Genomic DNA, 22272 nt, shown 5'->3' on the forward strand with positions numbered 1-22272 from the left:
GACATACCATGCCCTCACACACACACGAGCTGAACTCGACCTCTGCCTCTCCGAAAATGCGGACCGAACTATTCGCTGGTCCCAACAACCCCCCAGAAATAGAAACAGCCATTAAAAGTCAACAAAATCGCAGGCCCAGATGGATTCACAGCTCTTTATTATAAGAAGTATGCTTCTATCCTAATCCCCTATCTTACTAACTACTTTAAAGCACACCTGTCAGCAGGATTGTGCTCAGTAAACTACATGCACTGCCAGGTGGGCGGCATTACATTGATTAAAATGATACCTTGGTTGATTAAATCCGTCCTGTGGTATCATTATAATCAGTGTAATGTTACCCACCTGATGGTGTATGTGGTTTACTGAGCACAATCCTGCTGACAGATGCGCTTTAATTCTCTGAGAGACAGACATAGATCAGGGCATCATCCCTATTTGCATCAATATCCAGGATACCCAAGCCAAACTCTGATCATACATTATGGTCAAACTACAGACCAATATCCTTGATTAATATATACCTCAAACTTTTTTAGCAAAAATCCTATCCCAACGCCTAAACTCAGGTCTTGGTTCCCTTACACACAAAGATCAGGTTGGCTTTGTACCCCAAAAACAAGCGTCAGATAATATACGGAGGATTGCCCACCTTCTGCATCATTGCAAACAACGTAATATAGCTAATATGCTATTATCACTTAACATTAAAAAAGCCTTTGATTTTATATCATGGCCAGATTTGTTTGTGGTCTTGCGGAAATGGAAATTCCCTGATCAATTCCTCCTTTGTACCCCAAAAACAAGCGTCAGATAATATACGGAGGATTGCCCACCTTCTGCATCATTGCAAACAACGTAATATAGCTAATATGCTATTATCACTTAACATTAAAAAAGCCTTTGATTTTATATCATGGCCAGATTTGTTTGTGGTCTTGCGGAAATGGAAATTCCCTGATCAATTCCTCTCATGGATTTATGCCTTACATAGTTCCCCTTTGGCCTGCGTCGCTACAATGGCTTTTCCTCAGATTTTTTTCCCATCAAAAGAGGCCAAGGATGTCCCTTATCACCGTTATCATTTCTCCTCACCATCGAACAGTTAGCCATCTACCTCTGCTCCCACCCGAACATACAAGGGATAAAAATTGCATCAGTCTCCCATGAACTTTTTATGTTTGCGGATGATATTCTGCTCCTCCTAACTGCTCTGCAATCTCCTTTGTCTGCCCTACTTCAAACTTTTAACAACTTTGAACAAATTTCAGCCTTACAGATAAGTCAAACAAAATCGCATGCCATGAACATCTCCCTCTCCGCCGCCATCGTCTCCCAGCTTAAACAAGATTTTCGGTTTCAATGGGCCACTAACCATCTTGAATACCTAGGGGTGAAACTAACAGCCAATTTGGATTCCCTTTTTTCAGCAACCTACCCCCAAATATTTCATAAACTTCACTCGCTTCTTCAGACTTGGGAGAAGCTGCACCTCTCTTGGCTAGGTCATATAAGGGCGCTTAAAATGACTTTTCTCCCCAAAATATTCTACCTTTTTTGAGTTCAGCCGATCCCTGTTCCATCACATTACTTTAAAAAAATGCAACGACTAGTAGACACCTTTGTTTGGAAGGGGGGGGGGGGGGGTCTTCCAAGAGTTAATATAGCAACTCTATAATATCGTCACCACCTGAAAGGAGGTTTGTGAGTCCCTAACCTTTCTAAATATTACCAAGCAGCCCAGCTAGCCCAATTAGCTCTGTATCATGCCTATTCAGAACCCCAACTGTGGCTTTGCTTGGAAGCTCCTGAATGCCATCCACTGACTCTACAAACCTTATTATGTTCCCTCCCAACCCAATGCAAACATATTACGAATCCTGTTATATCGCATTTGCTTAAAATTTGGGACTCCTTAAAATATTCTTCTAATTTCTCTCCTTTTTTGCCTCTAACCCACAGTTTCCACCAGGCAACGAGACCCTCTCAAATTTCCAATTATGGATTATAGCCGGGATTAAAAGAATCCACCACTTATTTCACTTTGACGGCATCATCCCATTCCCAGCTCTCGAAGACAAATATAAACTCCCCCCCTAAAGAAATATTTCGCTACCTACAATTTAAGAATTTCATCATCTCACTGCTGAGAAACTCTACCCTGCCGTACACATTTACTCCTTTTGAACAAAGGTGCCGTCAAAATCCACACGCCCCAAGTAAAGTTTCTCTCCTTTCCTCCCATATCAATCATACCTCACATAGAAGTAATCTAACTTATACTTTTCGCTGGGAATCTGACATCGGCTCCAAATGTTCACAACAGGAGGTATATTAAATACTTTAATGCTGGAAACAAACTATAAAGTGCTAACTAGATGGTACCGGACCCCAGCCAGAGTGGCTAAAGTGGTCCCTAACTACTCTCCCAGCTGTTTTAGGGGTTGTAGATCCTCCGGGGATATCTACCATATTTGGTGGCTATGCCCAATAGTGCGTAGATTCTGGATTAGAATATAACAACTTATTTTTGCAGTCACAAATAGTAACCTTAAGAAAAAACCCTGGAAAGCCTTACTCAACAAACGTATTCCTAACACCCCTAAACACACCCAAACCCTCATTTTCTTTATATTTCTAGCTGCTAAGCAAACTATAGCAATGGCTTGGAAAAAATCAAGTTTAGAATTATTCGGAGTTAAGAGGCGCCTTACTTTGTATATGGTTAACGAAAAACTCAGCCATACTCTCAGATAAAGTCCTAAAATATGAGAAAATCTGGCTTCCTTGGGTGGAATATGCTAACCTCACCCCCTTCGTGACACCTTCATTTCGCCTGCATGCTCCTGACTCCCCCGACTCGTCTTGAGTTGTCAGACTGGAATTAGAATTGATACACTCTCTCTTCTCGGACCTCTCCCCTTTCCTCCCATACCCTCTTGCCCTTTATGTTCGTTTTCTCCGTTGTACCCCATCTAAACATATGTTTGTTACAAAGTTTTAATTTGTACCTTTTTGGCTAAATTTCTAATCTATCAATAAAAATGTATTGTTCAAAAAAAAAAAAAAAACTGGTGAAGAGGAAAAGAGGCATATTTAACACCTTTTATTTTTCAATGGCCATTAGCAAAATGAAAGCAGTGACCATATTGCAAGAAACAAGGTCACCAAGGAAGTTGCTAGATAGGACAGTGCACATAACTGAATAATGACCATCCAAATATACTGGGGAAGCAGATTACACAGCCAACTATATACATGAATGTCAGTAATTGTCATGCTGCAATCTTACAAAATTCAGCTTACCTCACAATTCCTAAGGCGGCGTGCCCAAACGGGAATGTTGGGAGGAAGTGGTTGAAGAGGTTTGGGAAACTGTTCTACAGACAACCTAAAAACATGTGTTAGAAAGTTTCGAACACTTTTCTGTGCACTAAAGAATATCAAGCTTTGATTAGACAATAGCTGTGAGCACACGCTGATGGACTATGCTGATCAATATCAGATCTGGAGGGTCCGACATCTCTCACTCCCCAGCGCTCCCGATATGCCCAGATGTAGTGTGTATGGAGCCAGAACATCACAGCTTTGTACGCTAGTGGTCGTTCTCAGTTACTGCAGCTCAGCTTCCATTCACTTCAATAAGAGCTAAACTGCAGTAAAAGAACACTATACCTGGCCAAAGCGCGAGCTGCAAACAGCTGATGGATGGGGGTGCCTGGTGTCGGACCACCATAGACCTTTTATAAAGATAGGCCATCAATATACAAGTCATGAACAACTCATATAATGTGGCTGTACATCTACATAGTGTTTGGCTGACAGCTATGCCTCTCTACTCCAGTATGAATATGTATAGTTGGCTCAGCCTAGTTATTTCAATGGGGAGAGGGGAACAAGCTGCTGCCAGACCTTTCTGGCACCTAATTATCCTGGGCAAGAACAAATCCAAAAAGCAAGATCCTTCTTTCACCCATCATCTGCCATCGTGGAGGGTCGGGAGACACCATATAGATTAGATAATCTTATTATCCCAGGGAAGTCATTGGGTTTCTCTCATGTGTATGGCCACTGGGGTCATTTATCTATTCTTCCCCATCACTATAGTGATCTGTCGCTTATTATTCAGTCTATGCAGCATCCCAGACACATATTTTTGCAATGTGGACATTAATGATCAGGATTCTGGCTGAAAGGACAGAAATCATACTAATTGCCAAATAAAGTATAAAAGAAGTGTAGCTGCGATGGCGGTATGATCATGACGTGACAAGACAACATTGCAGTATACATGACGTGACTAGTTATTACCTGACAGGTGATTTCTTGGATACATCAAGTGTAGTGTTGGAGTGAATCAGTAAGCTGCCGGGGGGGTCCGGCACAGCATTTCCTGGGGCACTCGGCACGGTCGGCATATTCTCTCTTGGCTGGTTGTGTTCGGCAGGATCTTCATTAATAAAAGACAGATTGTACATTACCATTACAGTAACATTCGCTGGCCTTACAATAACACCCGTCTCTTTAGTCATTTTTTACTTTACCTTTAGATGAATACACCTTTATTACATAGCTTGGTACATTTCTGTGTACTGAGGAGAGGTCTAACTGGCTGAAGAAAGAATATTCTATATAGGATCATGCCTGGTTCAGGGCTCCCAGGAGGGGTGCATTACCCAGATATGCAAAGTGCACCAAGGGGGCAATCCCCAAGTCATGCATCACCCGTCATACCCTGAACCATGCAGAACACAGTGTAATAGTTTTTCCTGGAGTTTTCCTTTAACACCATCTTCATTGTGATAGTTTAATACATGCATTGCCTACACAACACAAATATTACATATACACACGTCAATATGGCTCCTTCAATGCTCACGTGCTTAGGAAACTGTTTAGGCTTGAGATTAGAAAACAAAGGCAATTTTTTTTTCTAGGAACAGCTATACCAATATGATTAATTACTCCTTTATTGTAGAGCACATAGGCAAAAACAATTGTTGTGTTTCACAATGAGGCAGTAATCAATCATATTGGCCGTGCCGTGGACTCTTCTGCACTAGTGATTTCTAGGGTGGGCTAAGGTGCAATCTCCTCCCAAGACAGCGTGCCATCCTCAAATATCATGTACATGATATCACTTGAATAAATGGTTTTCCAGATACAGCTGCACTCTTCTCCATGGTCAGCGTCGGATGTTTCAGCCTATTCCTATAAGGGTAGGGTCACACAACCGTGTTCTCTCCATCCAAAAAAAAACGTCCAATTATTCTGATCAGAGTCTGATCACAGTTTGATCAAAGTGGCATCAGTTTTTCTCAGACACAGAGAGAAAAAGAAAAAAGTTTCGACATCTCCTCCACTCTGACAGTCCATCAAGATCAACCTGCACTCAGATGTCATCTGCTTGCAGTCTCAATTTTTTCATGCTTTTTGCATTGCCGATTTTGACATGTCTCCGATCTTTTCCTCTAATCACTTGGTCAGGGGAAAAATTTTTTTTTAAAAAATCAGACATGTGCACAGCCCCATAGAATATCATGGTTATGAGTGCTGTATGTGAATAACCATAGATAGCACTCGTCCAAGAAAAAAAATAAATAAACAGTCGTGTGCACGAGCCCTGAAAGTGAACAGAACTGCAACACAACACAAAGAGAAAGTGCGGCTGTTGTGGTAAATAACATCCATTATCTAAACTTTACCTGTAGTTACCAGAACTTTTCTATATCAGCAGCAGGTTTAGGACGAATTTAAAAATCTTAGCAGTATCCCTGAAAATCTGTGAGCAGGGTACCAGTCACCAGCTAAAGGGAATCTGTCAGCAGTTTTTTTCCTATGTAATCAAGACAGCAGCATGATGTAGGGGCAGAGACCCTGATTCCAGCGATGTGTCCCTTAGTTTTCTAGGTGCAGCAGTTATGACAGGATGACCGTTTTCTCTGCTGCAGATCTAGCAGAGCTCAGTTGTTGAGCTGTGTATAATCCCGCCCACACTACAGCTTTCTGTGTACATTGTATAGTGACAGAGAGCTGCCAATCAGTGCGGGTGGCGAGGTTGGACTAGGAGACATGAGCACAGTTGTCCTGTAGTGATAATCTCCTTATTATAAAACACTGATTATTGAAACAGCAATGCACAGCCCAGTAAGTGACAGATCGCTGGAATCAGGGTCTCTGCATCTACATTATGGTGCTCTCACATTACATAGCAAAAACCTGGTGACAGATTCCCTTTAAGACTGATCATTTTAATGGACTTTAATAGATCCGTGTCCTGAGTGGCAGATGCCATCTCAGCAACCTATTCTGACAGCTCACTGGCCGTTACCTTGAGGAATTAGAAGCTGGGCTGTGGTCTGGTTGGAGGGAATGACGTTGACATGGTACACCTGTCCATTCTCTGATTCACTGGCCAATATCATCTGCATCAAAGAGGAAAATAGATTATCTGATGACTGATCAGTATTACACAGCAATGTGTACATGTATACCTAACACATAATCACACAGCAGAGAACATATTCTGGTCTGTGCACATTTTCTCTGATATTTCTGAATTCTAACATTATACACTTATATGGATTATTATGCCCTAACATGTTATTTTTCATGTTACCACTCCATGATTATACAGTATTTAATGACATATGGATGACTTACCATCTGTGGACTAGTCCCAGACAGAGCCTGAATCTCATACCGGATGGAGTTCCCATCTTGATCTATGAAGTGGTACTGTTCAGTAAGCGCTGAGATCTGCTGCTGCGAGTCCTCCTGAGGGCCACATATATACCGTATATAGAGTGAAGGACAAGTAACTGGTGAGCGATGAGGAGCACATTAATGTGTGTGCTGGTATCATGGCATCTCTTACTACCGTAGTGGATGAGAAACGTGATTTCACACTATAGTTCAGCTCACTGAAGGGTAAACAGTATTTTAAGATCCATTCTCTCTGATGTCAGATAGGCGTAATGGATATTGCTCCAAAATCGAACCATGGACACGACCACCTGTAGATAAGACTGGATGGAGGACTTTATACTATATGATGCAGATACGTGCTCCAATGGAGATACCCTTACCTTGGTCAACAGCCTCATAGACATTTATGAGGTTGTTGAGTTCAGGCCTGGAGAACCACAGCCATCTTCACTTCTTCACTCAGACTGAATGTCGGATGTGTGAGTTTGGCCTTAACCTGTTGACCACATTGGGGAAATGCATCTGCGATGTCTAAAGCGGTGTGCCCACGATCCGGAGTCGCTGCGGGTCTGACGCGGTGGACTTTTTCAGCATGAAACCCGCAGCAGCCGGATGTTACAGCATAGTGGATGGATTTCTAGAAATCACATGTCCACTATGCGTCTGCGGCTCACCTGCAGAAACAGAAATGCGGCACGTCTTTCCAGACCGCAGCATGTCAATTTCTCCGTCAGGTCCGCATGCAGGCTATCCCCATAGACCTAACCTCTTTGAGCAAAGTCCACAGGTGAAAAAAAAAATGGTGCCGCTCATTTGTATAGTTGAGCGGAAGTCGCCGCCGGCTCTTCTGCAGCGTCTGGGCCGCCGGCCTGGACACATCGTGGACACATACCCTTAAAGGACTCTGTCAGCACAAAATGACTGTTCAAACTAAGTCCCGCCACTTGCTGCTTCATGGCGGAGGCAATCATTACATACACCTTCCTACCTGCTTGCTTTCCGTCTATCTCCACCCCCTCTTCTTTGATTGACAGCTTTGGCTTCATAGAGCCAGAGAAAGGCGGAGATAGATGGAAAACAAGCAGCTAGGAAGGTGTATATAAATGATTAGCTCTGCCATGGAGCACTGAGCGCCTGTACTTGGTTTGAACAGTCATTCTGTGCTGACAGAGTCCCTTTAAACCACGGAGAACTTGAAGGATCAACAGGGAATAGTTCCAGAGGGTCACCCTTTTTGGGGTCGTGACTCTGCAAGGTGGCACTGATATAGAGAGACTATGCACGTCCTATAATAAGCCTTAAAGGGAATCTGTACGTCGCCTGATATAGGCTAAATCCAACGATGTATCACTTAGCTTGCTGGGTGCAGCCATTCTGACACAGAGTTTTTAGATTTAGCAATGCAGCAAAGCTGAGGAAGCTAACCCCGCCCACACCAGGCTCTGCATATACAATGCCCATAGACAGTGAGGGGGGTGTCGGACTAGCATGCAGGTGCTGCTGTGTCCCAGCAATGATAAGCTCCTGGTGCTAAAACAATCATTGCAAGCAAACAAAAACAAAGAGCTTTATAAGAGAGGCATGGCTACAATTTGTGTTTTAACCCCTGCCTTATGCTGTATTCAGATTTCATAGTAAAAACCTGCTGACAGATTCTCTTTAAGTATTATAACAAGCAAACTCACAGATACAATCCCACCTGGACTCACTGGCATTATTGAGTCCTGTTGCTGTATTGTCTCTATTGTCTGTTAGTTAGTAGATCTGGGATTGAGACTCTAAAAAAATGACCCTTGTTAGACTAAAAGTTAGATTTTTTCAGTGTTTTTTAGTGATCAGCAGAGACGTCATTTACATTAGATGACACTGGGTCTCTGGGCATCATGTGGCATCGTGTTCAGCAGGAAACAAAGCATCTGCTGTTACTAACAGAAGAATCTTTCAGGAAAATTTTTCAATAAATTTCAGCAACAAGAGAAAAAAAAAGCTCAGACAAAGCCGTGACAGTGACCTTTAAACAAATAAATCCCAGTGGATTCTAACAGGCCCCAATATTAAGTGGAATGGAAGAAGAAACCCCCTGATGTCATTGAGGAGAGCCTTAGACAACGTTCACAAGTTCAATATTTGATGAGTTTTTACCTCGGTATTTATAAGCCAAAGCCAGGAGTGGAACAATCAGAGGTAAAGTATAATAGAAACACGTCACCACTTCTGTATTTATCACCCACTCCTGGTTTTGGCTTACAAATACTGAGGTAAAATACTGACCAAATACTGAACGTGTGAACGTGGCCTTAAAGGGATCCTGTTAGATGGTCTCTCTCTCAATGACTTGTTGTTCACAGCCTTAGGACTCGTAGATGGAAGCACAATCTATTAGCAGCACATCTCTCCCCTATCCTGAGAGCTGGACATCACCATACAGTCCAGGCTATTTAGGGGACACAAGGATGGTTCAGTATTGGACACCATTCCTGAAAGTCTTACTGACCTCGAGGTCCAGGTCTGGCTCTCCCATGCTGTCCGCATTGGTACAAGCGATTAGCAGTTCTGTGGGATGTGTCATTGTGTCACATTGTAGCCCACTGCTCTCCATTTCTGTGAGTCCTGTAGATATAGAAAAGGACATGATCATCATGTTCTGCCCAATAATGATCTTAAAGGGGTTGTCCAGTGGTCACGAGCTGACTTGTCTCACCCGGATACTCACAATAGAAAAAAAAAAAAATTGAGAGAAGTGAATGAAATCACATACATGCGGTCTGGGACCACCCACCCAAATGTGGAATTGTGACAGTGTGAGAGTTGCACACCGTTACAATTCAGCAGTCTGCAGTAAGAAAGAAGAAATGTCTGCAGTCACTCGGAGACTAGAAAACGCCTTTCACAGTCCTTTAAAAAAAATGTGCATTACTCCATATACACACGTGGTCAAAATTGTCGATACCCCTCGTTTAATGAAAGAAAAACCCACAATGGTCACAGAAATAACTTAAATCTGACAAAAGTAATAATAAATTAAAAATCTATGAAAATGAACAAACGAAAGTCAGTCATTGCTTTTCAACCCTGCTTCTACTAAATTTTTAAAAAAATTAAACTCATGAAATAGGCCTGGACAGAAATGATGGTACTCTTAACTTAATAATTTGTTGAACAACCTTTTGAGGCAATCACTGCAATCAAACGATTCCTGTAACTGTCAATGAGACTTCTGCACCTCTCCACAGGTATTTTGGCCCACTCATCATGAGCAACCTGCTCCAGTTGTCTCGTGTTTGAAGGTTGCCTTTTCCAGCTCTTTCCAAAGATGCTCAATAGGATTTAGGTCAGGGCTCATAGAAGGCCACTTCAGAATAGTCCAATGTTTTCCTCTTAGCCATGTAAAGGAGCAATGGGCAATCCTTCTGCTGTAAACTGCAGTGTGTGAACAGCAACAGAAATAATCCAAGCACCAAGTGTTAGAACCATGCTGTCGGCTGGGACCATGCTCCTGACATCTCATACTGAGATTTGTGTGTGAACACTGTCATCTTTTAATCATAAAGAATACATGAAGGTTTCTAAGTGAGCGGTGGACAGCACTTGGATTACTTTTGTCGCTGTTCAATTACCTGCTGAGCCGGCTGGCGCCCTAAGCCCTCAGATGGACACGAAGATCCAATTTAAATGAAGAGATCAGTTCAAGGTAAGCTGTTCAACAGTCTGATTTGTCGACGAATCCATTTTTTAGCAAAGTTTTGTTTATGATTATATATATTATTATAGAGATGCGGCTAATGAAAATGTCACAACGTTAGTTTAGTGCTTGTTCTTCAGTCTATAGCTTATGCGCTCAGTTGTATCTTCAGCTTTGCACAGTCATTGCGAAAAGTTTTGAGACGGACACAAATTCTGGTTTTCACAAGGTGTGCTGCTTCAGTGTTATTAGATCTTTTAGTCAGATTTTTCTATGGTTACTAAAATATAATGATAAATATTTCATAAGTTTCTAAACTTTTATTGATAAATACATCACATTTATACAGTTTCAATATTTAAAATGTTGATCCTTTGGCAGCTGGATATCAGCTTCTGGGCCAAATCCTGACTGATGACAACACACTACTACCTAAGAAATGCTTAGAGATTATCACAACTTCTGTGTTTTTGTTTGTCCACAGGTTCTCAGTCGGATTGAGATCTGAAGAGTTTCTTGGTCATGAACCTAAAATTTCAATGTTTTGTTCACCGAGCCATTTTGATATGACTTTTGTCTTGTGACATGGTCTCCATCATGCTGGAAAAAGCATTGTTGATCACCAAATTGCCCCGGGATCGTTGGGAGAAGTTGCTCTTGAAGGGCGTTTAGATACCATTCTTTATTCATGGCAGTGATCTTAGGGAAAATTATGAGTGAGCTACCTCCATGGATGAGAAGCAACCCACACATAAATGGTCTCAGGATCCTTTAATGCTGGCATGATACAGGACTCAAAAACAACCATTCTATCAGATTTCATAAACAGTCTGTGAAGGACTGTTTTCATCCAAAGGAGTAGAGTACATGTGACAACAATCTCCCAAATTCTTCATCTGTCTGGCCATCCAAACTCGGCTATGTTTTGCCAAAACCTACATCAAGTCTGCCAAAAGCACGTGGGAAAACATGTTATGGTCTGATGAGACTAAGGTTGAACTTTTTGACCATAATTCCAAAGCGTATGTGTGCACAAAGCCAACATTCTGCTTCACCAAAAGAACACCATACCCAAAGTGAAGCATGGTGAAGACAACATTATGCTTTAGAGCTGTTATCTGGCAGCTGGAACTTTGGCTTTAATTAAGGTGGAGTGAATTATGAACAGTTCAAAATATCAGCCAGTCTATTTTGCAACAAAACCGTCATCCTTTTGCTAAAAAGCTGAAGATGAATTTCAACTTTCAGCATGACAACGACACTATGCATACCGCCAAATTAACAAAAGAATGGCTTTACCAAAATATGATCAACATTTTGGAATGGCCCAACCAGGGACCAGACCTGAATCTAACTGAAAACCTGTGAGTTGACCAAAGAGGGTGCTGTACACAAGAGATGCACTAGCAATCTGACAGATTTGGAGCTACTGCAAGGGAGAGTATGGAAAGATTGCCAATTCTAGATATGTCATGCTAAGACAGACTTCTACCCAAAAAGACAGAATGCTGTCATAAATTCAAGAATGTATATTTTTGCAACCACATTATTTTAGTTCTTTCTCTGTCCAAAAAGATTTAAATTTGTTTCTCAAGGGAGTTGTACAGATTATGGGCGACATTAAAAGTTCTAAAATGCTCTGAAATTATTCTTCTTGGTAGGATATTTTTAAATGGCAAAAACCTGGCATTATTACAGGGGTGTGTAGACTTTATTTCCACTGTAATGGAGGTTTATCTTCAGACAGCACTCACTTTAACATAGAAGCCGTAATCCAAATAAGTGGGATTACCAAGACATTCAGCCACGCCAAGGGTGCAATGAACCCCTACATTTGCATTCTGCAATAAAGTTCTCTTTTGGGGCAATGGAGGAACAGATTTAAAAATGAAAAGAACGATTTTATCGTCACGTCATCTCTTACAGGGCTATGTGATTAGTATAAAGGTGTGAATTTGGGGTGACAGACTCCTTTTAGAATGGTTTGTCCATTACTCAACCTATTCTCAATTACTATATTACACCATGTAAAATAACAACCTGTACTCCCCTCTGATCGACAGCTACCTGTGTACACTGTGCATAGGCAGAAAGTTTCCAATCAGTGGTGGGGGCGGGTCTATACAGAGCATCTAAATATGGAGGACTACACGGCAGCAGGATTACTAGTCCTCTAGGGACAATCTCCTGCTGATAAAATCGTACTTTTATAAAAAATTACAGCCAGCAGCCCAATCAATGACACATCACTCAAATCAGGGTCTCTGTCTCACTACTTTAAGATTAGGTAGAAAAACCCTGGTGACAGATTTCCTTTAATTTTACATGCTGGACACAATAATGAAATGTAAAAAAAATAAAAGTTTAAATACTCTTTAAGGGGTTTACAGGGGTCTTCTATAAAAAAAAATCCCTTTCCCTTGGCCAGAGGAGAAATAGATTACCTGCAATACACAGAAAATCCATTCATATGAATGGCCACTTTGTAATGCCTCAGGTACAGCCTAGTGTTTAGTCTTCAGTCTGCCCCTGAGCCATGGTACCTTGTTCCGTTATATTCTTAAATCCTTTTTATTGTGAATGTATTTTAACCGCATCCTGTGCTTCATGTATCCTCTCATTCACTATTCTGTCCTTTTTTTCCATTACAGCAGCCTAAATTTAGTAATGGTTTTCCTTTAATATTCTCTGCAATATATTTTACAATGGGTGCTGCAGCGTCGGTACTCAGGACACAAAGGGAAGCAGAGATGTATCCTTCCTTTACTATGACAATGTACAAGGGTGTACCCTTCAAATTTCATGAAACATTTGTCATGCAGAACACTTCCAGCATGTTTGACATTTTGATATCATGTATTATATTTACACCTGATATAACAGAATACGTATTACATCAGGGGTGGGGAGCCTTTAGGTCATTTTCTGACGACACATTCCCTTAAAGTGAATAGAACTGAGCTGGAATACCAGACAGAGGCACTACAAAATGTACAGAGTTGTACTTGGTAAGCATTAAATGGGGCCTTCAGTCAGTAACACCTTCAATCAGCACATTGATGAAGGTGCCAGCTCCCCACTGATCTAATATTGGGTGGCTTGTTCCAGGGGTGGTGAACCTCCAGCCCCCCGGGCAGATTCCCGAGGACCACAGTGCTCAGGAAGCCGGCCCCGTTTTCCCAGCATTGGTCCTTAAATTCGTCTTTACACTGAGAGTATGCACACGCAGCATTCACTGCTGAACGTGCGGCACATGAAATGAAGAATTACATCCTGACTCTGGCCAGTGCCTGAATCAGGACGTTCTTTGTGGGCATAGTCTGATGACGACAGCAGTCACACTGTATCCTATGTGATGTATAGGCTCCAACCCCAGTGTCCCTATGTGATATATACAGTTGTGCTCAAAAGTTTACATACCCCGGCAGAATTCTTCCTTTCTTGGCCTTGTTTCAGAGAATATAAACGATAACAAAAAAACTTTTTCTCCACTCATGGTTATTGGTTGGGTGAAGCCATTTATTATCAAACTACTGTGTTTTCTCTTTTTAAATCTTACTAACAACCAAAAACATCCAAATGACCCTGATCAACAGTTCACATACCCTGGTGATTTTGGCCTGATAATATCCACAGAATTGGATAGAAATGGTTTTGAATGGCTACTAAAGGTAACATCCTCACTTGTGACCTGTTTGCTTGTAATCGGTGTGTGTGTGTGTAAGGTGCCCCAGCGAGGTAGTCGTGGGCGAGCTGTAGCCCCCTCTCGCTCTGGCACCCTACAGACAATTCGTGTCCTCCCTCTGAAGTGTGGCTGTGTATGTGGGGTTCTCCACTTACTTCAAACCATCCAATCGCGGCTGTCTCCAGGCATTTCTCTTCTGGGACCAGGGCAGCAATAAATTAAGAGGACACAAGGTTCTTAACCAGAACTTGGAATTTACTTGGGGACGAGGAATATGTATAGTATTTACAGGCAGATATAATGGATAAGGCCCGACAGGTTATTATCTCTCTCACAGGCACTGGCAACATCTTCAGCCCTGGTTCCCTCTTTAAAGGCCCCGTCACACATAACGAGATCGCTAGCGAGATCGCTGATGAGTCACGTTTTGGTGACGCAATAGCGATCTCGCTAGCGATCTCGTTATGTCTGACAGGTAGCAACGATCAGGCCCCTGCTGTGAGATCGCTGATCGTTACAAAGCTTCCTGGACCATTCCTGGGTCGTTGCGCTCCCGCTGGGCAGTGTGCATCGCTGTATTTGACACCTTGTCAACGACCTCGCTAGCGATTCAGAACTGAGACACGTAGAGGTGCATAAATTGGACTTTTCTGCGTTCATCGTCCGCGATTGGTGGTCGCTACTGCGTCCTTGTTTTTCAGATCCCACCAGCGTTCTCCGGCTGTGACTCCACTTTGAACAAATTAGACATCTTTAGCGAAGTAGGTATTGTTTGGGGTCTTAAATGAGTTTCCATTTTTAATTCATTTATAGGACATCTACCAATTATCTGCTATCATTGCTCTTCAGGGAGGGAGGGCTTGGCTTCTATCTGTATATATATGCTTTTGCATGGGCAGATATTTTAGGGGTCTCATGCACACACACCCACACAGCACGTTTTCTGACACGCTGTCGTGGCCAACCGCTTCAGAGTTTTTCATACGCCAATTAACATGAAGCTTAAATCAATAGACTCTGTTCTTTTGGCCTGTTGCACGCTTCAAAACTTTCTTCGTCGACGTGATGCAATTACGTACTGTCCGCCTGGCTTTGTGGACTCTGTGGACCGAGCCAATGGGGAAGTGGAGCTCGGTGTATAGCGTGCAAACGATCCTGCAATTGCAGGCCTTCAACCAGTGGGACATGGCAGAAACACCCATGATGCGAAGACCTGCTGCGACAACTGCTGCCAGTATTTTAACGGTCCTGGTGCCCCGTCACACATAACGAGATCGCTAACGAGATCGCTATTGAAGCCAAGCCCTCACTCCCTGAAGAGCAATGATAGCAGATAATTGGTAGATGTCCTATAAATGAATTAAAAATGGAAACTCATTTGAGACCCCAAACAATACCTACTTCGCTAAAGATGTCTGATTTGTTCAAAGTGGAGTCACAGCCGGAGAACGCTGGTGGGATCTGAAAAAACAAGGACGCAGTAGCGACCACCAATCGGGGACGATGAACGTAGAAAAGTCCAATTTATGCACCTCTACGTGTCTCAGTTCTGAATCGCTAGCGAGGTCGTTGACAAGGTGTCAAATACAGCGATGCACACTGCCCAGCGGGAGCGCAACGACCCAGGAATGGTCCAGGAAGCTTTGTAACGATCAGCGATCTAACAGCAGGGGCCTGATCGTTGCTACATGTCAGACATAACGAGATCGCTAGCGAGATCGCTATTGCGTCACCAAAACGTGACTCATCAGCGATCTCGCTAGCGATCTCGTTATGTGTGACGGGGCCTTTACAATACATGTATGCCCCCATTTTTCCCAGACCGGATTCCCAATTGAGATCTTGTGGGATATTACACATCTGACACCCCAAGTAGCACCGCAGGCTGTCCAGGAGCCACTGATGCCCAAATCCAGGTCTGGAAGGAGAACCCTGGACAACATGAGCAGCCTTGTTAGGAGTGAATACAGACACATGGGGGTTATACCCACTACAGAACCACAGTAGGAGTTACTGTAATACATGAAACATCCCTTCACCAAGGTCCAATGTGTGATTTAAGTGTTCCCATAAAAGGAACCAGTCACCTTGGAAAACAAGATTAAGCTGACTGTTAATTGTGTTACAATGGTGTCGGGCCTCCTTACAGAAAGTGCGGCTACTAGGAGAAAATGAATATGAGTGGTGGCTGTGGGCACATCCCAGCACCTCGATTCTCAGCTCACTTTGCAGCGCATCTGTGTAGAGCTGTCAATCAAAGTGCCCAGCAAGCTTACAGTACAGCAGTGGTGCTGTGAGTGATGACTAATTGCTCCCTGCACCGCCCCCATGACTGAAAGCCAGCGCCTCCCAGTAGCCACACTTGCAGATTAACCCTATATTTGCAGGTAAATAGAATTTTCCAAAGTGACATGTTCCTATTAATTTTTTTTTAAGTGGTGTATTATACCTATTAGGTCAACTGCATCACCTTACAAGCTGGAGTTATTAGAGTTATTCACACACTGCAATCATTAGGCTTTTTTTTGTTGGGATTAGACAAAATTTGCAGAAAAAGCAATATGACAGCACTGGGGGGTGAAGGAGGCCTTTGTACTGGGACTCGTAGTATTATGCACAGGGAAAAACTGTGGTTTAGCTAAAATAAATAAAGGGAACATTTAAACAATGTAACTCCACTTCTGTGATATCTACCTGTCCTGTTATGAAGCAACACTGATTGTAGATCAATTTCTCCTGCTGTTGTGCAAATGGAACAGACAACAGGTAGAAATGATAGGAAATTAGCAAGATACCCCCTATAAAGGAGTGGTTCTGCAGGTGGTGACCCCAGACCATTTCTCTGTTCTCATCCTTTTTGGCTGTTCTTTTGGTCACTTCTGCATTTTGTCATTGCTCTCACCCCTAGAGGTTCAGTAGCATAAGGCGGTGTCTACAACCCACAGAAGTTGCTCAGGTAGTGCAGCTCATCTAGGACGGTACATCAATGCGAGCTGTGGTAAAAAGCGTAGCTGTGTCTGTCAGCACAGTGTCCAGAGCATGGAGTAGATACCAGGAGACAGGCCAGTACACCAGGAGACATGGAGGGGGCCGCAGGAGGGCAACAACCAAGCACCAAGACCACTACCCTCCTCCTCTGTGCAAGAAGGAGCAGTGCCAGAGCCCTGGAAAATGACCTCCAGCAGGCCACTAACATCCATGTGTCTGCTCAAACTGTCAGAAATCGACTCCATGAGGGAGGTATGAGGGCCCGATGTCCATATGTGGGTGTTGTGCTTACAGCCCAACACCGTGCAGGGCGATTGGCATTTGCCTAAGAACACAAAGATTGGCAGATTCCTTATTGGAGCCCTGTGCTCTTCACAGATGAGAGAAGGTTCACACTGAGCACATGTGACAGAGTCTGGAGACGCCATGGAGAGCGATCTGCTGTCTGCAACATCCTCCAGCATGACCAGTGGGTCAGTAATGGTGTGGGAATGTATTTCTTTGGAGGGCTGCACAGCCCTCCATGTGCTAGCCAGAGGTACCCTGACTGCCATTAGGTACAGACATGAGATCCTCAGACCCATTGTGAGACCATATGAAGGTGCAGTGGGCCCTGGGTTCCTTCTGATAAAGGACAATGCCAGACCTCATGTGGCTGGAGTGTATTGGCAGTTCCTGCATGATGAAGGCACTGATGCTTTGGACTGGCCTGCTAATCTGATAGCAAAAGGAAAGACTTCTAAATTAATCAAGGAGTTAAATGAAAACTCTTGAGAGTTAGCTTTCACTGCACAGACCTCTGGTGAAAAAAGTGTTCCTTGATCTTGGATTATTCTCCTTGGATGATTCTACAGTATTAGAAGTAGGACATATTTTAAATCTGTGGATGCCAATGGCTATTTGGAGTGTTCCAGCTCACATCCAAAGTGGAAGAACATACAGTACTGTTCAAAAGTTTGGGGTCACCCAGACAATTTTGTGTTTTCCATGAAAACTCATACTTTTTCTAATCATTTTGTAACTCATTTGATAAATATAGTCCAGACATTGACAAAGGTTAGAAATAATGATTTTTATTTGAAAGAATAATTTTCTCCTTCAAACTTTGCTTTCGTCAAAGAATGCTCCCTTTTCAGCAATTACAGCATTGTAGACCTATGGCATTCAAGCTGTTAATTTGCTGAGGTAATCTTGAGAAATTTCCCCCCAATGCTTCCTGAAGCCCCTCCTACAAGTTGGATTGGCTTGATGGGCACTTTTTGCGTACCATACGGTCAAGCTGCTCCCACAACAGCTCAATGGGGTTGAGATCTGGTGACTGCACTGGCCACTCCATTACAGATAGAATACCAGCTGCCTGCTTCTTCCCTAAATAGTTCATACATGATTTGGAGGTGTGCTTTGGGTCATTGTCCTGTTGTAGGATGAAATTGGCTCCAATCAAGCGCTGTCCACAGGGTATGGCATGGCATTGCAAAATGGAGTGACAGCCTTCCTTATTCAAAATCCCATTTACCTTGTACAAATCTCCCACTTTATCAGCACCAAAGCAACCCCAGACCATCACATTACCTCCACCATGCTTGACAGATAGCGTCAGGCACTCTTCCAGCATCTTTTCAGTTGTTCTGCGTCTCACCTCAAACTTTGATTCATCTGTCCATAAAACTTTTTCCAATCTTCCTCTGTCCAATGTCTGCGTTCTTTTGCCCATATTAATCTTTTCCTTTTATTAGCTGGTCTCAGATATGGCTTTTTCTTTGCCACTTTGCCCTGAAGGCCAGCATCCCGGAGTCGCCTCTTCACTGTAGACGTTGACACTGGCGTTTTGCGTGTACTATTTAATGAAGCTGCCAGTTGAGGAGCTGTGAGGCGTCGATTTCTCAAACTAGAGACTCTAATGTACTTGTCTTGTTGCTCAGTTGTGCAATGGGCCTCCACTTCTCTTTCTACTCTGGTTAGAGCCTGTTTATGCTCTCCTCTGAAGGGAGTAGTACACACCGTTGTAGGAAATCTTCAGTTGCTTGGAAACTTCTCGCATGGAATAGCCTTCATTTCTAAGAACAAGAATAGACAGTCGAGTTTCACATGAAAGTTCTCTTTTTTTTCTGGCCATTTTGAGAGTTTCATAGAACAAACAAATGTAATGCTCCAGATTCTCAACTAGCTCAAAGGAAGGTCAATTTTATAGCTTCTCAAATCAGCCAAACCGTTTTCAGCTGGGCTAACATACTTGTGCAAGGGTTTTCTAAACATCCACTAGCCTTCTTACACAGTTAGCAAACACAATGTACCATTAAAACACTGGAGTGGTGGTTGTTGGAAATGGGCCTCTATACACCTATGTAGATATTGCAATAAAAACAAGACATTTGCAGCTAGAATAGTCATTTACCACATTAACAATGTATAGAGTGTATTTCTGATTCATTTAATGTTCGCTTCATTGAAAAAAAATTTGCTTTTCTTTCAAAAATAATGAAATTTCTAAATGACCCCAAACTTTTGAACGGTAGTGTACCTACAAGACAATTTAGGCACATCAGACGCAATTGTACATCTACTACTGATCAGGTTTCACAATCACAGATCTTATATACCAGATTTAAAGAAAAGGGTTACCCTAGAACACTTGTTGAAAATGCTTATGTGAACAATCTCAACCTCACTCAGAAAGAATGTCTTCTTGGTTCCTTGAAAAACAATAAAAATAATACTTCCAATATTAATAGAGAAATATCGAGATGGAAATATAGTTTCATAACAGGGGTAACCAATTTATTAGAAGTATATTGAACAAGTATTGGTACCTCCTCCAAAAAGATCCCATATTAAAGAAAATCATTCCCCAAAAACCGACTATAACATTTCGGAGAGGTATAACAGTAAAGAACTGTGTTGCACCCAGTTGTTTAAGAAATGATGAAAATAATAAAAACAAGAGCAAGGTTAGTCCCTCAGAAATGATTACAGTAGAAATAAGGGAAAACACCGAGATCAAAAATGGGGCATTTAAATGTGGAAAAAACCTTGCCAATGTTGCAAAATCATTGTTCAAAAAACTAGATCCATTTAAGTAAAAAAAAAAAAAACATCAAACACTATCTCAATCAAAAATGAACATGTAATTCAGATTTTGCTATTTATGCTCTTACATATGTGGGTCGTACTACACAGACATTAAGAACCCGAATGAATGGACATCGATATAATGTTAGGAGATGTACTTAAAACAGAGTTTGTCAAAACATACACAGTTCTGGCAAAAATTAAGAGACCACTGCAAAATTTTCATTTTCTCTGATTTTTCTCTTTATAGGTATATATTTTAGTAAAATGTACATTGTTGTTTTAGTCTATAAACTACTGACAACATGTATCTGAAATTCAAAGCTAAAAATTTTGTATTTATTTGCAGCAAATGAGAAATCGTAAAAATAATAAAAAATAAACCGTGCTTTCAGACCTCAAATAATGAACAGAAAACAAGTTCTTATTCATTTAGAAACAACAATACTCATGTTTTAACGCCGGAAGAGTTCATAAATCAATATTTGGTGGAATAACCATGATTTTTAATCACAGCTTTCATGCGTCTTGGCTGCTTTCCACCAGTCTTTCACACTGCTTTTGGGTGACCTTATGCCACTCCTGGCACAAAAATGTAAGCAGTTCTTCTTTGATGGCTTGTGACTATCCATCTTCCTCTTGATTACATTCCAGAGGTTTTCAATGGGGTTCAGGTCTGGAGATTGGGCTGGCCATGACAGGGTCTTGATGTGGTGCTCCTTCATCCACACATTGATTGACCTCGCTGTGTGGCATGGGGCATTGTCCTGCTGGAAAAAAACTGTCCTCAGAGTTGGGGAACATTGCCTGAGCAGAAGGAAGTGTTTTTCAAGGATAACCTTGTATGCGGCTTGATTCATACATCCTTCGCAAAGATTAACCTGCCCAATTCCAGCCTTGCTGAAGCATCCCCAGATCGTCACCGATCCTCCACCAAATTTCACAGTGGGTGCAAGACACTGTGGCTTGTATGCGTCTCCAGTTCTCCGTCTAACCATTAGAAGACCAGGTGTTGGGCAAAGCTGAAAATTAGACTCATCAGAGAAGATTACCTTACTCCAGTCCTCTATGGTCCAATCCTTATGGTCTTTGGCAAACTTCAGCCTGGCTCTCCTTTGCTTCTCATTGAAAAGGCTTTTTTCTAGCTTTACATGACTTGAGCCCTGCCTCTAGGAGCCTGTTACCAACTGTTCTTGCCATGCACTTCACCCCAGCTGCCATTCCTTTTGTAGGTCACTTGATGTCATCCTGCGGTTGCTGAGTGACATTAGAATAAGATGACGGTCATACCGGTCAGTGGAGAGTCGCTTTCGCCCTCTGCTGGTCTGTAGCTTTGTTGTCCCCAATGTCTGCTGCTTGACCTTGTTGTATCCCTCTGCTAGTAAAGCCAGAATTGAGCCCTTCTTTTCCTCACTGAAGACTTTTCTTTTCAACTCCTTTGGCATGGTTATTTTTCAAATTACCTTTGGGCCATTCCTAGCACTTGTTTTGCCATCCAGCTTGTCCTATTGCAAGAGGACTGTGAAGTCCACAGCAGTGTTTTTTATACTTTCCCTCATTACATAAGATTTGGTTCAGGTGATCACCTAATCAGAAGCACATTAAGTAGAATGAGGTGGACTTTGGTTGGAATTCAACTGACACTGGAATGGAATGGCTGTCAGACATGTAGAGATGGTGATTTTTAGAAAACTGTGCAGTGGTCTCTTCATTTTTGCCAGAGCTGTATTTTTAAAACATGAAAAAAAAATTCAGCTCCGTAAGAGTACTTCCATTAGAGCAGGTACCCATTCACTAGAAATAGAACAATATTAAATAGGAAAGAGTCTCATTGGATATATAAACTGCACAGTTTATATCCAAATGGGCTCAATGAAGTTTTGGAACACATTTAAATACTCAAATTCCAATCCACCAGGTTTATGTAAGAATTGTAGTTGTATCACTTGGGTGGGGTTTCCACTTCTGTTTTGCCTTTCAGCCATTACATATTAGCAATATAGATATATGTTCAAGTATATACATACACTCAGTTGTGTCCACTTTGGAGTGGGGTGCACTCTGGATGGGTAATAGGGGATTCATGCCATCAAGCGGGATGGAGAATGGTGGGGCCCGCGCTGCTGCCTGCCGAGTGTGG

General features: G+C 42.3%; 1 protein-coding gene across 1 annotated transcript in view; it reads right to left on the reverse strand.

Annotated features, from left to right (window-relative positions):
• The window catches only part of CARF (calcium responsive transcription factor), a 63233-nt gene that overhangs the window by 38723 nt on the left and 2238 nt on the right, over positions 1 to 22272 (reverse strand). The window contains exons 2-6 of the mRNA XM_073646444.1: positions 9203 to 9318; positions 6664 to 6777; positions 6332 to 6425; positions 4312 to 4450; positions 3307 to 3391 (exon numbers count right to left, since the gene is read on the reverse strand). Of these exons, the coding sequence (XP_073502545.1) occupies positions 3307 to 3391; positions 4312 to 4450; positions 6332 to 6425; positions 6664 to 6777; positions 9203 to 9318 (548 nt within the window). The remainder of the gene's footprint in view (positions 1 to 3306; positions 3392 to 4311; positions 4451 to 6331; positions 6426 to 6663; positions 6778 to 9202; positions 9319 to 22272) is intronic.

The sequence above is a fragment of the Phyllobates terribilis genome, unplaced genomic scaffold (genome assembly GCF_046119375.1).
Source record: "Phyllobates terribilis strain yellow unplaced genomic scaffold, ASM4611937v1 Scaffold_9__5_contigs__length_417890890, whole genome shotgun sequence".
In the NCBI taxonomy this organism is placed as follows: Eukaryota; Metazoa; Chordata; class Amphibia; order Anura; family Dendrobatidae; genus Phyllobates; species Phyllobates terribilis.